Below are 24,592 nucleotides of genomic sequence, written 5' to 3'. Positions count from 1 at the left end.
TCCTATTCCTAATCTTCATTAATGATTTCTCAGACTCTGGAAAATCCTCTTTATCTATTTTCTGATGACTCCACCCTTTGCCGTGACATCCATCATCATTCACACAGGCAAACAGCAACCCCTTCCCACTCTTCAGACCTTGCTAAAATCACAAGCTGGTCAAACACTGGGAATATGTCTTTCAATCCTGACAAATCTCAGCCTCACTGTCGCTCTCTCCGAAAGAAAGGACTGAATGGCAAACCCTCCCATCTACTTTCTCACCAATACTCTTGAGGAGGTAAAGTCACTCAATCTCCTGGGTCTCACTATCAGCCATGATCTTTCTTGGGCAAACCACATTTCTAATTTGGCCTCCAAAGCTAGTCACTGACTGGGAATCCTGCATCGTACAATTTCCTTCCTCGACACACCTGAACTTCTATTCACTTACAAGGTCTTTATCCACAGCTTGATGGAGTACCTTTCTCCCCTCAAGGCTGGCACCCCTGCCTCACACCTTACTCAGCTCAACAGTGTGGAAACCAAGGCTTTCAAGATCATTGGAATCTCCCACGATGAAGCGACGACTTTCTCATCGCAAACAAGTTGGTGGTCTCTCATTCTTCTTCCACCACCTTTCTGGTCTTTCCCCATCTGTTCTTTCTGTGTTTTGTCCTCTTCAGGCATCTGCAGGGCGCATGCAGTCTACCATCAACCCTCTTCTGGTGAGACCCCCAAAATCTAGAATCACTGCTCACCTCCACTCATCAGCTCCTCATTTTTCCCACCTGTGGAAACAACTTCCACATTATTCTCAATGTCATTCTCCCCCCCCCACCCCCATCTTCAAAGCAGCTGTTCACCACCATCTCAGATCACCCCCCCCATCCAAAACCATGATCTTTTCTGGCCCCGTTACCACCATCCCCCACCCACAGAGACTGCCAAGCCAACCTCTTTCTAAATCTCCAGTTCTTCTTTCCAGAGATCTTGCTTCTGTATCCATCTTGTCCACACCATGCATCCTCCCATACATACTCCTCTTTCCTCCCCATATCCATTATTTGTCCAAATCTCCCTGGACTTTATCATTAAACAGTGCTGTTGATGTCCCATCCCAACCCCACCCCCTCCCACTGTTCGATTTGTTTTGTTACAACCTGATCCACTTTATGTTCTAGCTCTTCCACAATCCCAGACTGTGTACTGTACAAAAGATGGAAAAACAAAATCCTTTCAACCAACTTGATTCATGTCACTCATGACTTTTAACAGCCAAGTTAAATTCTAAATTAAATCGGTTTGGGGATCTCCAAGTAAAATGTATCACTGATCCTACGAGCTGCTATTTTGTCTGAATCTCGATATTCCATAATGTTGAGAGCACGAGCAGAACTCATGAAGCGTCAAGACTGCATCGTATTTTTTTTAATGTATTTTTGTTTTCATGTTGAAGGCTACAGGGCACGGACTGAATTGTCTTCAGAGGCCAAGCCTTAAATAAAAGCCCTGCATGAATAGAAAGGTAAGGAAAGAGAGAATAGTCGAAGAGTTTTTGAGAAAGTTAAAAAAAAATCTGCTTTTTGAAAAGGGGAAGATCACAAGTGTTTGGGAAGACGTGAGAAGGTAAAGAGTTCCAGAGTTTGGCAGTGGAGGGGAAGAAACAAACATCGTAACGGCCCACCCTTGAGTTGCCAATAATCACACGATAATCATGTGACGTCCTGGCTTGTCGAGTATTCCTTGGTCTCGCTAATGGTGGAGGTACACAAGCAGCAAGTTCTTGTGAGTAGAAACCGAAGTAATATCTGTAAAAAAGAGAAAGAGAGCCGACTTTGCAGCGTAATTTGAACGGGTCAAGTTTTGAGGTCAAATTGGTAGAGTTTACAAGTCAAATAACTTTGGATTCAATTCTGTCCAGTAAGTTTGTGGAGCTGGAACCTCCTCAGATGTGAGAGCAGTACTCCATGAAATGAAGAATCAATCCTTTATGTAGTTGAAGAAACTGTTCAGAGGAGAAGTATCTTCGACATCTGAACAGGACTCCTAATTTCTTTGAGGCAGACTTGGCTATTTGAGTAATGTGTGGATTCCAGGATAAATTTGATGTTAGAGTGATACCTCGTAGGTTTATTGTATCACATGGTGTAATTGTTGAGCTTTCAAAGGATATTGGAGAGTTGAGAGGAGTTTTAGATAGAGAGATGAGAACAAATGGAGTTTTTGAAGCATTAAACTTTTAAAGAGGTGGCTGTGATGAAGCGAGATGTACATCGAGTGAGGAAAGACGGGGCAGATGGGAAAGACATGGAGGAATGTAATGTTGAGTCATCAGAAGACGAGTGTATTTGGTTATTTGTGGAAGAAAGAAGGTCATTGATAAAAAGAAGGAAGAGTGTTGGAGACAGAACGGAACCCTGAGGTACATCGCTGATGATAGGGAAGGGGGAGATGTTGAACCATCAACAATTACGGAGATACAACAGTCGGAGAGAAATCTCGATATGAGAGAGCAGAGTGATTGAGGAAAGCCGAAAGAGGGAAGTTTGGATATCAGACCCTGATGCCAAACTCTGTCAAAGGCTTTTGAGATATCGAGGCCAACAACAAAGGATTCCCCAAAGTCTCTCAAAGAAGAGGCCCAGACATTCGTAATGAAAGAAAGGATATCCACCTGTAGATCTCACCTTGCAAAAGCCGTATTGGTGATCAGATAGACGACTGTGAGATTCAAGATGCTTGAGGAAATAGGAATTGAGAAGACATTCAAAGACTTTGGAAACAGTATGTCAAAGCAATGGGACGGCAGTTAGAAGGGTTTGATCGATCACCCTTCTTTAAAATAGGCCGTACTAAGGCATGTATCCAGGGTAGAGGAAAAGTTTGGGTTTTTAAACAAAACCAAAACAAACGAGTAAGCACGGGTGCATGTTCTGAAACAGATTCCTTCAAGACACGGGGAGGAATGCCATCCTGCCCGTAGGCCTTGCCTTTTTTTTGAGGAGTATTTTTTTGACTGCATGAAAAGAGATTCTCGGGAGGGACATAGGATTGGTGAGGGGAGCATCAGAGGGAGATGGAATGTTAGAGTCATCCAGTGTGGAGTTAGAAGAGAAAAGAGAACCAAAGAGAGTTGCTTTATCGGTCGGAGAGACAGCAATAGTATCATCGGAATGGAAAAGCCGAGGAAAGGTAGAGTGACAGAAGTTGTTGGAGATACTTTTAGCTCAGGACCAGCAAGATGTATTAGTGGAAGAAGATGAGAGGAGGTCACATTTCTTTTGAATAAAGGAATGCTTTGCCTCACGAATAACATATTTGCAATGAGTTCTGGCAGATATGAAAGCTGAATGAGAGTCAGAGGAAGAAGAGTTTTTCCATGTCCGATATGTGGCATCCCTTGGACGAATGGCAGCAGAGCAGGGATTATTGAACCAAGAATTGGTAAGAAATAGATTTGAAAGAGAAAGGGATATAAGCCTCTATTCCTGCAACAATAACCTCAGCTATACGTTCAGCAGGGATAGAGGCATCACCCGAGGAGAGGAAATAGTCCTTCCAGGGAAAGGCAGAAAAGATATTTCGTAAACCAATCGAGTCAGCATTATTGAAATGCCAATACTGTACTGGCGTTTTGTTCGAGCAGTCGGATGAGAAGAAGTGGTGGTAAGTAAAGTAATGTTCACAAGATTGTGGTCAGAAGAACCAATTGGAGTTGAAATTGTGTTGTCGTCATGCAACGGATTGGAAGTGACGAGTAAATCCAAAGTATTGGTAGTTTGGCCATGACGATCTGGGATATGGATAGGGTGGGTGATAATTTATTCCAAATCATTAAGAATGGAAAATGTAAGACATTCAACCACTCCCTCCCCTCATATCCATGTGGGAAGATTTCAGCCATTCCCTGTGGTGTATGGAGTATTTTTTATGGCATAACAGAGAAAGATAGTCAGGTCAGGTCAGGTCAGGTATGGGAACATGCAGCAGAGCAGCGCATCGCTGCGTCCACTTTCCGCCGGTACTCCAGGGGCCTGCGTCTGGCCATCCCCCAGGTAGATGCCTGGCCATCCCCCCGGTGGATGCCTGGCCCATCCCTATCTCCTTGAGATGCCGATCAACCTGCTGCAACCACGAGGCACGTGGTCGGCCCATTGGCCACTTCCACTGACGAGGCTCCATCGCTGAGAGAATCCGCTGAGCAGGATCAGCGTCAGGAAAATGAGCGACATGTCCATACAGCCGCAGCTGATGCTCACAGACTATGCGGTTGACAAATATCATTTTAGTCTCTCTCAGCAACCGCTAGTTGGACAAAAAGTGTGACCAGTGATAGCCAAGGATTCTCCGAAGAGTCCTGGTACCAAAGGACTTAAGTCTCCATCTCAGATCCCTGGTCAGAGTCCAAGTCTCACATCCTTGGAGCAAGACTGGAAGCACCAGGAACCTGAAAACTCAGCCTTTCCTCCTCCCGCACAGTTACCGGCATAGCCACACCCCATGATCCAGTGAATCCATGATTCCCCAGGCACGACCCAGACGTCTGTTGACCTCTTGCTCACAGCCAGCAGAGATATGAATGTCACTGACACGGTAAGTGAATCTCTCTGTGACCTCAACATCCTCACCACAAACAGGTACAGACAGAATAGCAGTATCCAAGATGTCATTGAAAGCCTGGATCTTAGTTTTGACCCAGGAAACCCGTAGTCCCAGCAGCTCCGACTCCTCATTCAACACCTCGAGTACATAAAGGGATGGGCTTGGAGGAACGCAATGCTATAGTGATGTGATGGTGGGAAAGATAGCGATTGATGGTCGGGAGACAAGTCTTAAGCCAGATGACATCAATGTTTGGAGATTCGAGGTCCCCAAGGTGTATAGCAGGCGTGTTGATGTTGGAGTATATACAGACTCCTCTTTTGAAGCAAAATCGTGAGTGACGGTTATAGTTCGAAATGTTATAAGAATTAACAAGAACGTTATGCGATAATTGGGTCTCTGAGAGAAGCAAGATATGAGGAGAGGAGCTTGCCAGATGATGTTGAACAGAGGAAAGATTGGAGGAAAGACCACGGATGTTGGTGAAATGAATTGAAAAAGAGTCATGTTGGTTCAAAAGGCAAGGATCTTGAGAGGGACCGATACTACTAGTTCCTGAGCCCCCCCCCCCCCGATAAAGTGAGGAGGGAAAATGAGGAAGTAAGAAAAAAGTATGATGAAAAGTATGTGATGGTTGTTTGAAGTGTATGATGTTTGTTTGCAAGAGAGAGAGATGAAAGCTGGCCCAGAAGCTATAGTTTGAGTGAGACAGAAAGTAAGACCAGCAATCCTGACACTGAGTGTGTAAGATGGTTCCGGGCACCACTTTAACGCTCCTAAGTCGGAACAGTAGTTCCAGCCTGAGCGGTTGCCGTTTACAACCGACGACCTAAAAACATTTATCCAAGTAGTGCAAAACTGGAGGTTGTTGTGAGTGCCAAGAAGGCGATTTGTGTTCAAAAGTGGTCAAGTTTATAATTCAATTGAAATAAGGTTTTATAGGCTGCAGAAATATATATATATATATATATATATATATATATATATATATATATATATATATATATATATATATATATATATATATATATATATATATATATATATATATATATATTGTTGCGGATTTCGCGCCCGCCGGCGTGCTGACGGCCACGTAACTCGAATCGCGGCACGTCGCCCACCGGACGGACAATCCAGTCGTGACCCTCTCGGACTAACGCCGGGAACCAGTCACGGGTGGACCTTTCGGTCTCACCGCGATCGAGCCAATCAGCCCCCGCGTGGGATAGGGTTGCTCGCCAAATTCGACCTACCTAAGTACCCACGCGGAGGGTAGACCGGGCGATCGCACCTCGCCGCAGGTCGACTTCGGACACGGGCCACTTAAGCGACCCGTTCCGTACTATCAGAATAACCGAGCGGTGTTATCGTCGACCTCGACGGTTCGATTAATTATCGGGCGTATTCAGCCCACTACCAACCCTTTACGTGAAGCAAGATGAGGATTCAATGGGAGAAATGACGAAGCGAAGCGGGAAACAGTTCAACACAAAGCACATTTATTCGCGGCACACGGGAAGCACACACATTCAATTCCACCAAATGCACACAGAAAAGACACAATGCAATTGACACAAAAAGCAAATGTAAAAGCGAAAACACAATGCAGAGCTAATACCTGAGGGCTGCGCAACTATCTAAACAAACTCACTCACACGGACGACTTAAATAAAATTGCCGGCGCTAGACAGACATGCCGGGGGGCGCACTCATATTTACAGTACATCTTAACCTTAACTTACAAATTTTACACTAAACCATGGCCCAGGATCATTGAACTCTGCAAAAGAAAAGCAGTTAGCAGGGAGCCAGGCTGCCCGCATGCAGTCTCTGACTCAAACAATGCAGGTGACAGGGAACGTGGCTGGCTGCTCACACGCAGTCCAAGGCCTTCCCTTTTGAACTGAACGCAGTGAACCACAACGGTGCATGGGCTGCACAAACGCAGTCCCCGTGCCAGCTCAAGTGGCACACGCAATGAGCACAACGAATGGATGCATGAACACAAACACGGTGCACGGGCCGCCACTGCAGGCCCGTGTTGTAGCTGCCAACAGGGCAGTTCTCGCAGCTTGCAAACTGTTGCCTTGATCCTGGCGCACATGGCAATGAACAGGGGGGGGGGGGGGCAAAGCAAAAATTGAACGGGGCTGGTGAACGTGGGCAGTGGGCATGGCATGGCAAAGGCAAGCAGGCAAACACAGCCCGCAGAAGAAGGCCGCTGCAGGCAAACACAGCCGGCAGATGAACTGGCCGGCACAGGCCTTGAAGAAAAAACAGCCAGCCGGCAGATGAAGTGGGCCGGCACAGGCCTTGCAGCACAACAACAGCTGCCGATGAAGTTGGCCGGCCTCTGCCTTGCTGTCAGTGGAAGTTGGTGGAGGGAGTGCGGTGGTGCTGGCCACTTGGAAGGCGGGCTCGGACCTACCTACCTGTCTCCCTCCCAACCTATCGCCTTTGCCTGTCACTGTACATACCCACTCCCTTAATTTGTTAAACCCCAATTTAGCCCCAACTTATTTTTTTGTTGTTTTTTTATTTTTACTTCCCCACTATAAATCGTCCCCTAACCCCCTTTATCGTCCTTGTTCGGCTAACCTATCCTGTCACCTAGCCTACTCCCAACCCCTACGTTCCCTTCCCGGAGGGGAACAAGGGAGAGCTGACGTCCTGTGTCGAGGCCCAACTCAAGCCTCAGAATGGCCTCCCCAGAGTTCGGCGATCTTAACACCAAGTGGGTCCAGCGGCCCACAACGACAGCGAGGGGATGGATGGTGCGGAGGGGTACATCTCCTAATCTACCCTAACCATTTAACTGTTAAACTACCCCGGGGCTTTCAACAAGCGCCTCTCGCTTAAACTATTGGTTCTAACAACCCAGATTCCCGTCGCCTGTGTTGGTGTCCTTACAATTTCAGGCCTCGCCCCCCAATTTTCTCTCCGTGCCCTCACACGGTCTCCTGGCTGGGACACGTGGCTCCCTTTGGCAGGCACGACCCTCTGCCGATTCTCCCGCTATGGCACCCCCGGGCACTACACTGCCTCCGAGCCTACCAGCTCCCTAACACCGGGGAGTGCCCCCCATGGCACCTCGCCTGAAACGCACACGTGGCAGGCCGGCCTCCCGGGCCCCTTTCCGAGGGTCACCCGTGCCCACAACACTGCCCACGCGGCTAATGGCGCCCCGGGCCCCCGCACCAAGCAGGCGCACCCGTGCCCACTACTCTATCCCGGCCCCCCATGGGCCCTTGGCCTACCACGGCCGACTAGCCTGGTGCCCGGGGTACCCACTCAGCGATACTCACCTTTCGCAGCCACGCTCCCAAGCCCGTCAACAGGGCTCCTGCACCCCTCCAAATGGGTCTCGAGCCTACATTCCCACCAACAGCAAAACGACCTCCGTTTTTCAATTTGACTAACCCCCTAACTCACTTTACTCTGACCCCGGGGTCCCTTGGGCGGGAGTCACTCCTCCCCCCAATCACTCATCGCACCATGCATTCCCCATTCACTCCACACACACAGACCCGCTGGCCTCACTCACTCAACATGTCTCCACATCATAACTCACCAACTCTTCAACACACACACCACTGAACTCTGCCATCCTTCTAACTACAACCCCTAACTAACTCGTGCTCCCACGTCGTCCCTTAAACTACAGCACGTTCCTTTTAACACTACGTAGCTAAACTACGTCAACTCTACACACTCAAAGTCTGTCTCTGTCTCCAAAATAATCCCATTTTATTTCCCAACCTAAATCTGGCTACAATCCCTCTAACTAATCCATTCCACGGACTCCATGAGGACTTACCCCTGCCCCATGAAGTCGGTCTCGCTAAGCTAACCCTTCCCCCTAACTAGTTTCCATCCTGTGCCCAGGGTAAGGGGGTCTTTCACCCCTTGCCCAGGAATCCTGTACACCCGAAAGTGAGGCTTGCTTTTTTTTTTTCCCATGCGCAGCACCTGCGCGGCAACTCAGAGCTCGCGCACTTTGCACCTGCCCGTGACGTCATGCAGCTGCACGTGTTCCTCGTCCCTCCTTGGACGGGACCATCCGGCAGAGATACCCCTCCTGCCGGATTCCAACCCCACGTGCAGCCATGACGTCACCGTGCGCATAAAAAAACAAGCCCCACGTCTCGAGGGGTTCCCCACGCGAACACATGTGCTTTGCCCGTTGGAGCTTAACACACACGATCGCGTGGAGAACCCGTCCGGTCCAAATCCATTTACCTGCCTAAACTTTGTCCGTCCGCGGGATCGGCAAATCCACCGCGTGCGTTTCCGGACCGGGACTTCACTCTCGCAAGCGAGCACGTGGCGGTCTCGTGCGTTGCACAGCACGAACCTCGTGCTCACTGCTGGGTGAACCCGGCACGGTCCCCGAAACAGCTACAGCCGCTACACGGCTTTCTCTCCTCTGTCGCCGTCTCCGTCTCCATTCAACCCACGCATACCTGCGTGTTACGACGCACACAGTCCACTCCATCACATTCACACGGGGAGACGCGGCTGCGTGCTCCCGCATGCCAACCGACATCTCCCTCTCATACCGCTCTCTCACACACACGGTCTCCCTGGCACACAGCGACCTTGCACACGGCCGTTCACTCACGCGTGCGGGGGCACTCACCCGCGGTGCCTCACTCGCACTCCGTGCCTCATCCACACACGCGGGGGCACTCACCCGCGGTACCTCACTCATACACACGGCGACATTCACACACGCGGTCTCTTCCACACACGGTGCCTCACCCACACACGCGGGGGCACTAACCCGCGGTGCCTCACTCACACTCCGTGCCTCATCCACACACGGCGTGCTGGGAAGCACGTACTCCGGCACCATCGCCACCACACCACTCACACGTGGTGCCTCACTCATACTGGCCGTTTCACTCACACACACGGCCTCACTCACACACGGTGCCCCATCCACACCCGGCGTGCTGGGAAGCACGCACTCTGGCACCATCGCCACCACACCACTCACACACGGGGTCGCTTCCACACACGGGGACGCACTCACACCCTGCACCACACACACCGGGACAACCACACTGGGGATTCGTGTCCCCACAAGGGTCTCCGGGGCCTCTATACCCCCCAAGCTCTCCAAGCACCTGTCCACAGCACTCCTCCCCTCGACCTCGCAAAGCACGACCGAACTCACCTGGTCGTGACTCGCCTCAAGGGGGCATACTCCCTCCCCTCGTTCCTGGAGGAGGCCATCCAGCTGCTCGCACCGGGTCCCTGCACGCTCCGCGAGCTCACCCCCATTATCCTCCACTACCTCCGTGTGTGTGTGTGCGTCACTTACCCCGTCTTCCTCGTGTAGTCTTTCCTCTATTTTTTCTATCTCCCGTGTCTCTGCCAACTCTTCACCCTTTACCTCCCTTGTCTCAACTATTATTTCCTTTGTCACGGCCTTCATGCCCGCCTGCAGGCATCGGCCCATGTTCTGCGTCTCACCCCGGAACGTTTTCATTTCCTCCTTCATGTTTGCTTCCATTCCGTTTATTTGCTTGTTCATTTCGTTTTTCATTTCATTTGTATTTGTATCCATCTTTTCGTTCATGCCTTTCATTTCGTTTGTATTTGTATCCATCTTTTCGTTTATTTGTTGTGTATTCGCATCCATCTTTTCGTTCATTGCCGCCAGCATGGCGCATAGCTGGGCTATGTCGGGTGCGCTTGAGTGAGCCGTTTCGGCAGGGGTTGGGGAAGGGTCTTGGTGGAGAGGGGGGGGGAGGTGTCATACACCGCGGCCGCTGCCGCACCCACCTCGGGCCCTGGGTTCAGTTGGGCGAGTCCGTGTTCCTGCACAATCAACATTTCCTGCACGGGGATTCCATCCTGGACCATGGACTCTACCTTACTACACATATACATTTCTAATACCCCCGGCTCCCGCTCGCCTTGAGACGCCATCTTGCTTCTCGTGAAGGGTTAATTTTACTCGCTCGTAATTTGGAGGGAATCGGGGGTCGCTTCTCTCACCCCTGGACCGATTCCCGTGAATTTAGCCGGAGACAGGAGAGCCCGTTTTCCTGTTCTCCGATACCAGTGCCGCGAGGAGGGCGATGAATTTGTATCGCACGACCTGACACCAGTGTTGCCGATTTCGCGCCCGCCGGCGTGCTGACGGCCACGTAACTCGAATCGCGGCACGTCGCCCACCGGACGGACAATCCAGTCGTGACCCTCTCGGACTAACGCCGGGAACCAGTCACGGGTGGACCTTTCGGTCTCACCGCGATCGAGCCAATCAGCCCCCGCGTGGGATAGGGTTGCTCGCCAAATTCGACCTACCTAAGTACCCACGCGGAGGGTAGACCGGGCGATCGCACCTCGCCGCAGGTCGACTTCGGACACGGGCCACTTAAGCGACCCGTTCCGTACTATCAGAATAACCGAGCGGTGTTATCGTCGACCTCGACGGTTCGATTAATTATCGGGCGTATTCAGCCCACTACCAACCCTTTACGTGAAGCAAGATGAGGATTCAATGGGAGAAATGACGAAGCGAAGCGGGAAACAGTTCAACACAAAGCACATTTATTCGCGGCACACGGGAAGCACACACATTCAATTCCACCAAATGCACACAGAAAAGACACAATGCAATTTACACAAAAAGCAAATGTAAAAGCGAAAACACAATGCAGAGCTAATACCGACTACCGAGCACACGGCAACACTTATACAATTCTACCTCACAGACGGCGCCGACAACACATACCCAAAACCAAGGAAAAGAATACCCCCAAGAATGAGGCGGGCCTGAGGCCGAGACCGGGTCGCGCCTACCCGTCTGGTGATGAGACGCGGATCGGCGATGGCGCCCCAACCCCGCGGGCCTCGCGGACAGTGTCTGGTAGGGGGTGGGAAAGGGGGCCCCCTTGGTCGCACTATCTCAGCGCGAGGGGAAACAGGAGGGGGTTGCTGATGCTCGGGGTATAGAGGATCTTTATTATCCCTGGTGTGCGTCTCCACCTCGGCCAGGTCGCGCTGTCGGCCTCCCTCGGGTGCAGCTCCCTGCACGACGCGAGCACCCCCTCGTCTGGTGTCGCCGCCTTTCCACAGCTCGTCCCCTCCGTTCCGAGTCCAACGCACACGACGAGCAGCTCCACCGCCCGCGAAGTCTTGACCCTCTGCTTCCGACTCTCCTACTCTCCGCCTCTGGACTCTCCGACTCTCCACCCGACTCTCCGACACTTCACTCTCCGACTCTCCGACTCTCCACTCTCCGCCTCTGGACTCTCCGACTCTCCACTCTCCGACTCTCTTCACTTCTACTCCTCGTCTGGTGTCTCCTGACTCTGCTCTTCTAGACTCTCCTCTTCTTTTCTGACTGACGAACACGGTCCTTTTATCCCCCCGTAGCTTCGCCTTTGACCCCCTCCCTTTGACCTTTCACCTCGCTCCCCATTGGCCCGAGAAAAAGTGGGCGTGAAGGCTTTTTGATCCACAAATTTGCATATATCAATCGTCCTGGAGGCGGGGCCAAATCGCCCCTCGCTCACCGATTGGACGGCAAAAAGTGAGCGTGTGTCGTTTTTGATCCGTTTTTGAAGCACAAAATCCGTGATTTTGTACACGCTGTTCGACGCGCGCCCTGCACGAGTCCAACACCGGTACCCACAGCGGGGCAAGAACGGTGGCGATGCTACGGTTGCGAGGTGTGACGTGAAGGTCGTGGCAGTTGTGGTGAAGCGGCGTTGTGGTTGGTGGTTGATGTTGTGGTTGTGGTGGTAATCATGGCGGTTGGTCCAAAATAAAGATAGTAAAAGAAAAACGGCTATCCTGAAGAGTCGCAGCTCGCATAAATGACATGTATTCCCACTAGACAACGGGTTTGGGCCTAACTACACATGCACTTACCGAGATACCTCACCTAAGGGACCTGAATGGTGGTTTGCGAATTTGGTAACCACAACAATATATATATATATATAATACATATAATACATATATATATATATACATATATATATATATAATACATATATATATATATAATACATATATAATACATATATATAATACATATATAAAATATAAAATGACCGTTTTTACAGCCATTTTTCCCTGCTGTGCAGGGGTTGGCTTTTTCTTGAGGCAATGTTTTATGGCCGGATGCCCTTCCTGATGCCAACCCTGGTCGCCTTTAACGACACACAGGGATATGGTACACCTATTCCAACTGGGGCATACACCGGGACCAGAACACTGGTACTCATTTCGCCGACCTCGGAAGGATGAGAGGCTGAGTCAACCCCCTGGTGTTAATTCAGCAGCGAACGGAGCTTGAACTCAGGACCCTTGGATCCCAAGCCGCCACCAGGCTTTATACAGATATATATATATATATATATATATATATATATATATATATATATATATATATATATATATATATATATATATATATATATATATACACGATTGTGGAAATGGCCCTTAGCGTGTTACTAAATATAGGATTAGCCCAGATCTCCATTAAATGCATGTTCAGCCAGGTTGTTCGGTAATTTGACGTTACATGTGTGTCGGGAGGTGTCACAGGCTGTTAATTGTTTGTGCAGTGGTGGTGGACCGAGAGGCTCTTCTTCTTCCTTCAGATGTTCCAGACAATAGACTCCGTCCAGCGCGCTGAGAGGGGGAGTGGCCTAGAGAAGGAAGTGAAACTGAAGGGAGAAGTTTGTCGGCTTTGTAAAAGGGGCGTGCCCCAAAAAGAAAAGGTGGTAAAAACTGAGGCGAGCAGTCGGCTGGGAAGACGGTGGTGAAACTGTGCACCAGTGTGGTGCGATCGGCTGAACAGAACTGGCGGTGTGTGTCAGCATTCGACTTTGAGGCGAAGGAGCGCCGAAAAGGAGAAGGGAAAACTGCAGTCGGCTTCGAGGCGAGCGTGCGCCGGGAAGGCAAGAGAGAAACGACGAGTGTCGAGGCGCGATCTGCCGGATGAGCAGTAGGTTTTTGGAGGCGAGCGTGTGCCGGAAAAGGTGCAACTGAGAGCACCGAGGTCAGTCTGCGATCAGCAGAAGCTGAACCTGAGTGCGCCGAGTCTGCGATCAGCAGAAGCTGAACCTGAGTGCGCAGAGTCTGCAATCTGCCGAAAAAGAAAGGCTGGACCTTGTGAGAAACCAGCTGAGACCCACCATCGATCTGACGGTATTGTGCCGTCGACATTGCGTGGGGTCAGATATATATCACAACGACTTCTCCATTGGCCATGCTCTCTGCCACTTGACCCGCCTCCACTGATAAATGAAAGATAAATAATTTTTCCCCTCCTAAGGGGAACACTCCCAACATCCCAATAAGACAGACCACTCCCAACATCATTACATCACATGCCAGAGGCCCCATTACATGAAGCATGTGGCCATTAATAAAAAGAAGGGGAAATGAGAATTAATGAAAGCACAGGTAAAAAAAATACCCCCGAGCGGGAGTGCCGGTCATCTCTGCCATAGGTCGAAAGTAACTCTGTGCCAGAATGGAATAGGGGCAGTTCATAAAGTACGTACGCTCTACTTCCGGATTTCAAAACCACCCACCCCCTCTGTATGCAGGCTAGTAACCACCCACCCACCCCCCTCATACATCGCTAATCGCTTGCAAAGCCAGCAGTTCCTTATGAACCGATGTTTTTAAGTCATGACAATGCAGTCCCTGGCGGTGTAATTTACCGTTTTCTTTTAATATCACAGCACGTCATTTATGAAAATAAAAGTATAAATTGACATTCAAGACAATGTTAATGCCAAAAATGAACGTAAGTGTGCATATTAACTTGTGTTCCATAGTTTTAGTTAAATCTGACAAAAGCTTCAAATGTAATATTTGTCTCGGAGAGTTCCGGTTCTTAATTTAATACTTTTTTTTGTATGTACTTTATGAACGGCCCATACGGGGAATCAGAGCGAAGTTTGAAGGGCTATAAAATCGGAACGAGAGCAACTTTCAAAAAAATGGCTCGTGTTGTTCTAGATAATATTCCATTGTATCTGAATCACTAATAACATTTGATCTCTCTTGATAAATGAGGGAGGAGATACGATTTGAAATCGACGATTTTCGCAACTTTGACATCCTCGTGACGTTGACCTCGACCTTGGACGACCTTGAAAGTTATATCGTTGTGCATGTCTCATCGACTTCTATCCATTCTACTCTTGGTTATTTGTCTCCACTCGGTTTGATTGTGGACGGACGGACTACGGACAGGCGGATGGGCGGACAGACTTCGAGACTGTTATTATTAGGTCATCTTTACTGAGATGACAGAGATGACCTAAAAATAAACATACGTGGGGCCGCTGAGACAACAGGGAACGAGTCTCGACAATCATTCCCGACAACATTAATTGGGGTAATGATGAGACTACTTATTCCATCAATGATTTGCAGATATCTGTCAAATTTATTCATCACCTGACCAAGATTGTGATTTCATCACAATATTGATGGTCATTTTGGGGTTTATTTTATATACAGAGCTGTGGCTCATGGAAGAGGAAGAACACAGAATGGATCAGGACACAACACAACCAAAAGAAGAGTGGAAAGAGAAGGAGCAAATGCAAACAGCAGGGAAACGGGGGTGGGGGTGGGGGGAATTGACCGAGGCGGACAAGATATGCAGGTAAGGAAGAGTAGTAGGGGAGAATGCAGGGTCTGCATAAGACAGACACAAAGCAAACACTCAGGGGAAAAAACTGGAAATTTGGGGGGTGGTATAACAGGGGTAGAAATGATCATGGTTTTGAAGAGAGAGCGAAAGAGAGCGAAAGAGAGCGAAAGAGAGCGAAAGAGAGCGAAAGAGAGCGAAAGAGAGCGAAAGAGAGCGAAAGAGAGCGAAAGAGAGCGAAAGAGAGCGAAAGAGAGCGAAAGAGAGCGAAAGAGAGCGAAAGAGAGCGAAAGAGAGAAAGAGAGAAAGAGAGAGAAAGAGAGAAAGAGAGAAAGAGAGAGAAGGAGAGAAAGAGAGAGAAATAGAGAAAGAGAGAGAAATAGAGAAAGAGAGAAAGAGAGAAAGAGAGAAAGAGAGAGAGAGAGAGAGACACGTAGGTTGGCTACAAAACTGGAGGACCTCAGCAATCCAAGAACTGAGTTGGCCTTCAATTTGACAGGCAGAGTGTGGAGAGCAAGGCGGGGCGCTGGAGGATCGAAAGCCCGAGATACAGTGCCTTCAGAAAGTACTGTATTTACACCCCTTGACCTATGTCACATTTTGTTGTTTCAACCTGAATTTAAAATGGATTAATTTTTTTTTTGTCAGCAATCTCCACAAAATAACCCATAATGACAAAGTGAAAGCATGTTTTAATTTCGAATTTTTTTTTTTTTTTCAAATTAATGAAAAATGAAAATGTCTTGCATCAATAAGTGTTCAACTCTCTGAGTCAATACTCTGAAGAAGCACCTTTGGCAGTGATTACAGCTTTGAGTCTTCTTCCTTTTGTCAATCAGCTTTGCACATCTAGATTTGGGGATTTTGTCTCATTCTTCCTTGCAGATTTCCTCAAGCTCTGTCAACTTTGATGGGGAACGTTGGTGAACAGCAATATTCATGTCTTTAGACAGATTCTCAATGGGAGTCAAGTCTGGTCTTCCGACAGTTCCTTGGACTTCATGATGGAGTTTCTGCTCTGACATGCACTGCCAACTGTGCAATCTAAAATAGAAAGGGGTGTTTCTTTCTAAATCATGTCCAATCAATTGAATTGGCCACAGGTGGACTCCAATCAAGTTGTAGAGACATCTCAAGGATGATCAAAGTAAATGGGATGCACCTGAGCTCAATTTGGAGTGTCATTGCAAAGGGAGTTGATTACTTATTGACACAAGCCATTTCAGCTTTTCATTTACTCAACTGGAACGTAGTTCTGGGGAGCTTATGGGATGGCGCGGTCAGTCCGTCCGTCCACGAACATTTGCAACTTCTTCTCTAAAACTATACTCATGATTTTGATGAAACTTGACCACAAACTTCATTACCTTGTATCTACCAAAATTTGTTCACAGTATTAAGAAAATAAATACATTAAAAAAAATTGAGGTGTGAGGGGGTCGACTGAGAGGGTTTATGGGGGTGAGGTGGGGCTGCCCCCCAAAATAGGTATTTGCTTTCTTCTCAGAATCTACACATCACCAGAGACCGACTTAACAAGGCACCACCAGATTTTAGAGGAGGGAGCCAAGTTTGAAAGTTCAATCTTGAGGTTGGACAGATTGGACAACCAGTGCTGTCACACCAAATTTTGCATTTCAGCGATACATGTGACTGCAACGAGAGTGAAATCAATGAAATTTTTGATGACTTCAATTTACTTGGTCTGCCGGTTCATTGGCTCTTTCTCCCCTCAATTATTTATTTGGGGCTATGTCAAATAAAACATCTTCCTTAACAGACCAATGATGATTCACAAATTAAACCAAACAGTTTAGTTCAGTTCTCATTATCAAAATTACATTTTACCAAAAGAAAGCTTTGGTTGAAATTAGCAAGATACACCAAAGTGGAAAGAAAGTGTTTTTATATGGGGTCTATGACTAAAAAGAAATGGCCTGTTCTTAACTGTTCTGACTAGAGCACCAATCTTGTTACTCCTTACGGTTCAGCAGAGCAGCATTGGCATTGTTCAACCGTTCTGGGTTAAATTCAGGCCTTGTCCAGGCTGGATGTGTAGTCTGCAGCTCAGTGCTTATGGTTGGTGGTTGGGTGTAGTATGGAAGAATCCTGGAGCACACAACAAAGATAACTGCTGAAACAGTCATACTAACAATGGAATGCCAATAAATATGAAGCAAAAATGCACTTACCCCAACCATTTGACAAGCACAGAACGTGCCGTGGATTTGGAATCCAATTTCCCCTCACGAGTGGACTGACCCCAGCGCTGGCCGAGCAGCTGGAGGAACTCATGGCTGTTCGAGAATTTTGGCAATGCATAGTGGAGCATCAACTGAAGGAGCATTTGGAAAGGAAAAGACAAAAAAAAGGAAAAAGATCAGCATCATTTAATAGTCAGCAAAATAATTACAAATAAAACAGTACTGTAAGAGCTGCAACAAGAACATGTGCAAATCCACACACATGTACAGGAGGAAGCAAATTCAGCATCAATCTGGAGAGAATGATTTACCATCACAATCAAATACTTCACGTTTGCAGTTTTCAAGAAACCATTCTACAAGAATACTTGAAGCACTAAAAATATCAAAACAAGCAATTATTCTTGAGGAATATATATTTAGAGATGAAAGTCAGGTCAGGCATGGGAGCATTTGCTGGAGCAGCGGGTCGCTGCATCCACTTTCCATTGGTAATCCAGCGACCTCCATCTGGTCATCCCCCAGGCAGATGTTTACAAGGAATTTTTGCGTTGGAGGAGCCCATTTGGCTCATCATGCCTGCACCACACCAGTACCAGATTTAATCAATCTGTTGATACCCCTTCCCTTTGTGCGCAGCCTTTTTGGCTGCTACACGGTTACTCATTTCGCCGACCTTGGAAGGATAACAGGCTGAGTCAGCGGGTCGCTGCATCCACTTTCCACTGGTAATGCAGGGACCTCCATCTGGCCATCCCCCAGGCACATCCCCATTTACAAGGATTTACAAGGAATTTTTGCAAAGATATGATTTGTAAAATCAGATATGAATATTAAAATGGGAACTATGCAAAATCGAATCACTTTGGATTTGGTACTTGCTCCAAAAGGGGGGAGCCTGTCCTCTTGTTGGGTTTGAATGTTGTACTTATTGCTCAGAGAAATTAAAATACATTGAAGAAGAAAAAGAAGCTAACTTTCATAATTGTTATCCAGATGATGGAATATTTTTCTTGACGAGGAGGGATCTTTGGAGTATAGTGGACAAAATTGTTGATTTTTGTTGGACATGTTATTTGCTGCCCTTATACTGCTGCCCTTTCTGCATGGAAATAGCAAATGAGATGATTGTTTTGGAGTACACGTACAACTGAGATTTCTTTAGATTTTAGCATGTCGTTGAGGTGCAAAAAAAAAAGGAAAGGAAAAGGGTAATCTTTTGAGAAATCTTGCAATGTAGGTTAGATGCTTAACCTTGATTTTGTTTGTTTCGGAGTGTTGAGAGCAATTGAACTATGCAGTATACGATTTCATCTAATGATACTTTGGAAGAACTTACACCAAAAGATTGGAGGATGGGGAGAACCCAGATCTGGGTGATTTGGGCATTTAACACATGATGATGACATGACCCCTTTCCTGAGGAGATAAGATGAGCATTTTAGAGGGGGAGTGGGGGGTAGGGGGTGGGGGGGGAAGAAATTCCGACTGAAGAGAAGGTTGAACAAGTCAAACCCCAGCAAGGCAAAGACTTAACGTCACCGTTGCATGGTGCCTGCCTGGGGGAACGACCCCGACCGCACTCGCAAATTGCTGCTCTGCAGATACACCGTGAACTTGATGTGGTCGCACAATGCCCAACAAAGGCCCTGAAGGTCAACACGGCGAGTCATCTGCAACATGTGTTCAATGGTGCGGGTGGGGCTTATGCAGCCATCACGGCTGCCTCCAACATGCATATCTGGCTTTGGTGAATCAAACCTGATTGCACGAACTGCTGCAACGAGGCCCCAAACTCTGCTGGGGCTGGGATCTCTGGGTCACATCTCGAGTCCTCTTCGTCTCCTTCAACCCAGTGTCGGGCCTAAGCTCGTACCTGCCAAGATCTACCTTCCCTGCAGCTCAAGGAGCGCCTAACCTAGACTGTGCTTCCCATTTGGTGCTGCTCTATCTTCACCCTGACCCGCTTATCTTCTGTCCTCTGGTAGCACGTCTTTTCGATTTGTGGCACCTGCTGATGAACAGGCCATGAGTTAAATGGAAACACGCTCACTAACCTGGCTGGGACACTATTGAAATGGTCGTCATCCAGCATTCTTCTCATTCGTCATCCATTATATTTTTTATAATATTTTATATTGTAAATAAAATAATAATATTATAGGTGGTTATATTATAGGCCAACCTATTATAATAGGTGGTTGAATTCAGTGACTTGAGATGTAAATCCTTTTCAAATTTCAAGTCAATCAGATGGAAATTGACCATTTTAGAAACAATTAAATAATTTGGCTGATGTTGGGTTGACCTTTTGACCTGTTAACCTCAAAAGTAAAAGGTGGTTGAATTCCTTGACCTGACATGCAAGTCCTGTTCAAATTTTAAGTCAATCGGATGAAATTTGACGATTTTAGAAAATTTGGCTCAAATTGGCCCATGTAGACCTTTATGGTTGACCAAATTTTATGAAAATTCAATGCCAGGACTGTCGCAAGGTCGGTGACATTAATCTCCAAAAATTTCAGAACGGTCGGTTAAGTGGTTTGGGCTGGAAGTGAGCGGCCAGACAAACAAACAAACACACTCAGCCAAGCCGTGTCGTACTGAAACAAAAATGGAGGTGATCAACACAGTTGTCAAAGAAAAAAAATTGCCAAGTAACAAAGACAAACGGGTGAAAACAAAAGCTCCTCCATCTTCAGTGGCAGAGGTAACACGGTTCAATTCCCTGCTCAAGAAATACAACATACAAATATATTTCACTGGTAAGGCCGAAGTCACATTTGCTCTACGGTGAGGATACGGCGGCCATACGCCCTCTGAATTGACAGAAACGTGCGGCGGCCGCAGAGTTTCTGCGGTGGCCTCAGGGTGGCCCTACGCCGTTTGGCTATATTTTACAGGTCGTAAGGTCGCCGTGGCAATTCGACAAGCAGAAACAAAAAAACTGGTTAAAAAAAAGAAGAAAAAAAAAAGGAACCCACTCGTTATCATCCGTCTGGCCGCACATTCGCCTTAGGGCCCCCCTGCGGTCGCCTTGCGGGCACCTTGCGTCTGCCTTGAAAATTATATGGCCGCTGCAGGAACGTCCTAAGGTCACCGTGCGACATCAAATCAAAGACCGTAGGGCACCCCCACGTTTTTGGTCTCCACAATTTATAAATAGGCCGTGCGGCTACCCAAAAAATAAAAACATATATGACTGCTACATTGTGTGACCGTGGAAATACTGCGGCCGCCGTATAATTGCTCGTGGCCGTAGATTTTGGAGACTCCACGGCCACCGTGGCAAATGTAAATTAGGCCTTAATCACTCCACAAGTTTTATGTTTGTTACCACGAGCAACACATGTGCACAAGGGACACTGCGGAGCACAGCTGTTATCCTGCCAAATCCAGCCTTACGTCTTCCTTGTTAAAGCTCGGAAAGATTGCTTCAACTTGGCTGACTGGATCAAACTCCAACTCAGGCAGGTTGAGAGAGCGAAGGGCACGTGACATCAGTGGCGATGTGCGAGCAGCGACGATCGCTGGTGTATCCAACAAGAACAGCTGTTTTTCAAGATTCACTTCCTGCACACACCTATAGGAAGAGGGGAAAAGATAATGATTTTAGCCGATTAGAGAGAGTGAATGGAGAAGAGAAAAGATACACAGAATATGAACACGTAGTAATGGCTGCACCAACATTATAATTTGAATGATAATTAATTGGAAGTAAAGAAAACATTCATTAGAAAACCAACTCTCACAAAGCAAAAAAGCAAATATCATTGCATACAAATAAAGGATATAACAAAATTATAACGGCACTTGGAAGAGTGAATACCCCCACCAAGCTCAACAGTTTACGTTTTGTATCCCACTGATGGGCCGGATCTGGAACCGGACCTGAACCCAAATTGAATCGACTTGTTCTTGTCAACTAACCAACTTGACCAGCTCGTTTTATCCGAATACATTCACAACTTTTTGAAATATCATGCTATGTATCGTTTTTGGCCCCATCTCTCAATGGTGAGGAATCACTGAGAAGATTCCAGTATCCAGATCTTTATTAAAATCTCATCAATTCGTACTCGTCAAACACACAACCTGCCCACCAAATTTCCTCCGAATCCGTCAACTTTTTGAGATATCCTGCAAACAAATAAACAAAATATAGAATAATATATAATAATAATATTATGCAAACAAACATAATAGAATGGAGAACCTCAAAGAGTAGTCAGGTCAAAAATAGCACAACAGACCACCACCAATGTTTGTACCACCAATGTTTTTCCAATGTACCACCATTGGTGGTACATTGGTTTGTACAACCAATGTACCACCAATGTTTTTCCCCCATCATGGTGGGAAGAAAAGGCTGTTCCACAAAAGCATGGATGGATAAATCTCACGATTATATCATGAGGCAGGAAATGAGAAAAAGTTTTTAGACTAAAAACAAAAATATGGGAGAAATCTTACATTAACAAAAACCAGCCAACCAGAAGCTGAGGTGTGCAAAAGCCTCACCTTAAGCAACACCCAGAGACATATTTCTCAAATGAAGCACTCGACACGCAAATTGATGACAAGCTTACCAAAACCAAGCAGATGCACCTTGGTCCCAAAAGAAAAATACATGATCATAAATGCACGACGTACAGTTGGCAGTAGGTACCAGGTGTTAAGGTGAGGATAGGGCGGGATTGATTTCGGTAGACTGACACAAGGAGGCAAACGTTGAATCAAAGCATTCTCCATCTTGAATGGAATTAGAGGTGAGGCCATTTGAGATGAGGGAGGAATGGAGATGGAGCATACGCCAGAAACAGACTTTAAAGGGCACCGAAAGGACTGAGGAAGGAAACTGCTCAGAAGGTTCAATCTTGAAATTACCAAGTTGAGGTTTTCTGGCTTGCCTAAAGATGGAAATGCATTTCTTGCGAGCCTTATGGGGAGAACGAAAAGTTTCACTTAATTGGGAAATTTGAGAAATCTGTTGAGAAAGCAGGCGAATTGAGCACCTCACCATTGGACTCAGCGTACCAGAGCCGAGAAGATGGATAGTGCAGCCACAGACAGGGTGGCATAAACAATTACAGATTCTCCATTAGCTTTTAGCATGCATTTTTCTCAGACAATAAACCTGCGGCTTCCAAGCAGATGTGGTTTACCAATAAGCTGCTTTACACGTGTTTTCTGAAAAAATATCGTGCAGAAATATTTAAAAGCTGAACAGGAGGAACCACAGCACCACAATCTAACTCCTGGGCAGCATCATATGTAACCTCATTGTGAGCAGAGGTCCTACCAGTCAATTTCCCACCAGTTTGATCCATGCTCATCTCATGCTGTAATACGATTGACGTGACTTGCCTTATGAGTGCACCAATTGCTGTTGCGACAACAAATAAGCAGACAATGACAATGGGAAGTACTACATACGTGCTGAGCTTCAACTTGTCTGTGAGCACTGAAATTAATGCTCATGGTGAGTCTTTTTCATTTCTCACATTTTCCTTGTTCAAATGCATTAAATCTCTTGCATTCCTTCAACTCTTTTCGCAACATCCCAATGTTAGGAACTGCAACCACCTGGAAAGAAAGATAAGCTCACTGCTACACTTCATGGAGTTAAAACTCAGATATGCACTGCATTTATGCTGAGGTTAGTCCTGTTGCTTAGTGATAGAGTCAATGTTGAACACTGTATTGCATAGAGTCCATACGACTGCGGGATACAACAATGGGTGGTGGTGAAACTGCGGAAAGCTATTCGGTGAATCTGGATTAATGGTCAGGAGGAAACTGGTTCAGGCCTCCCCTGAGCTGTAACCCAAGATGTGGATCCATCACCATCCAGACCATCAACATCACTTTTTGTGGGCAACCATATATTTTTCATCTTTATGTACTTGAGTATCGATCCATCAGAGTCGTCATGAGTTCCCGGAATCATGACTCCATGTTCACCAATTTGAATGTCCTATAAAGTGCTACGTGTCCACCTCGATGCACGGAAGAGAGTGCACCAGTTACCCGGAGAATGTCTTGATAAACAAGATTCAAGGGCAATAATATGCCTTGTTTGTTGTTTTACCGGTGAAACCAGTATGCGACAATTGAAAGAACGATCTTTTATAAATCGCTACTGTCTATCTTTAAAACAATAATATTAATTAAAAGAAATGCTTCATGACTTTTCTAAGAATCCCAACATTAATAAAGTACAAACACCACAGATATCAATTCAGCTATGAATTGACTCACGACTTTTGATGTGACAAATCATCTCAGGTCACCAGTCTGTAACAAACCCCAGCAGGTTATAAATGGGTGAAGGGTAGGATGTGAACACGTTGAAAAGGATATTGGCCAATGGGCACACACAGGATGAATCTAACAAGTCAGTTGCATTGCAAAACTCCTTGAATCACCACCTACCTTTCACCTATTTAAAACCTGCTGGGGTTTATGTTACAAACTGACTACCTGAGATAATTTGTCACCTAATTAGTCAATTTGTTCTTGAAACCTTGCATCACCAAAGTATGCAGATGAACCCAAGTCCACAGTTCAAGCTGTGCGACGTTGAATTCGGGACTGCACGCAGTGAAGGACGATGCGTACTGGCAGCAGGTGAAAGGCTGCAGTCTTGATACAGCCAGGGAGGAAATGCCTGCTTTCATATAGTCTCCAAGATGCAGCAGGACAACAGATTCGACGAGTAGACCAACCGGTAGATTTAGACTTTGGAGCGACCAGCGCACAGCCTGGTGAAGCTGGTTCTTTAATCAGGGAATAGAATCACTGAACCATTCCAGGTTCACACAGAGAAGACTCATGGTTCCACCTTTACTGGGTGAGCTGGTTATAAAATGAATTTTGCGGTACACAGCTCCTTCGTTTACATGTTTTCCTTCTCTCCGTTTACATGTTCCCCCTCTCCCAACTCCTGACGTAAACTGTCGGTATTTTATATCTTCCTCAAACTGTCAGCAAGCCTTTTGTGTGCTTTGAACCAGAATGGTTTATTGCTGGCAAGGTCATAGGCAGATGTCTGGTTCTTATCTCCTGCTGTTTATCTTTTCAAAGTTTTTCCAGAGCCATGGCACAGTTCATTATGACAAGACAGGATTTTAAACAAGCCAATTTGAACATAATTACT

General features: G+C 46.8%; 1 protein-coding gene across 1 annotated transcript in view; it reads right to left on the bottom strand.

The window, feature by feature from the left end:
• The window catches only part of LOC147018574 (guanine nucleotide-binding protein-like 3), a 78,594-nt gene that overhangs the window by 20,422 nt on the left and 33,580 nt on the right, over nt 1-24,592 (bottom strand). Inside the window, exons 11-13 of the mRNA XM_085898363.1 lie at nt 20,839-21,016; nt 17,422-17,564; nt 17,214-17,338 (exon numbers count right to left, since the gene is read on the bottom strand). Coding sequence (XP_085754489.1) covers nt 17,214-17,338; nt 17,422-17,564; nt 20,839-21,016 — 446 coding nt within the window. The remainder of the gene's footprint in view (nt 1-17,213; nt 17,339-17,421; nt 17,565-20,838; nt 21,017-24,592) is intronic.

The sequence above is a fragment of the Eptatretus burgeri genome, chromosome 10 (genome assembly GCF_056783735.1).
Source record: "Eptatretus burgeri isolate ZD-2024b chromosome 10, Ebu_testis_v1, whole genome shotgun sequence".
Taxonomy (NCBI): Eukaryota; Metazoa; Chordata; class Myxini; order Myxiniformes; family Myxinidae; genus Eptatretus; species Eptatretus burgeri.
This window is presented reverse-complemented; position numbering and strand designations above follow the sequence as displayed.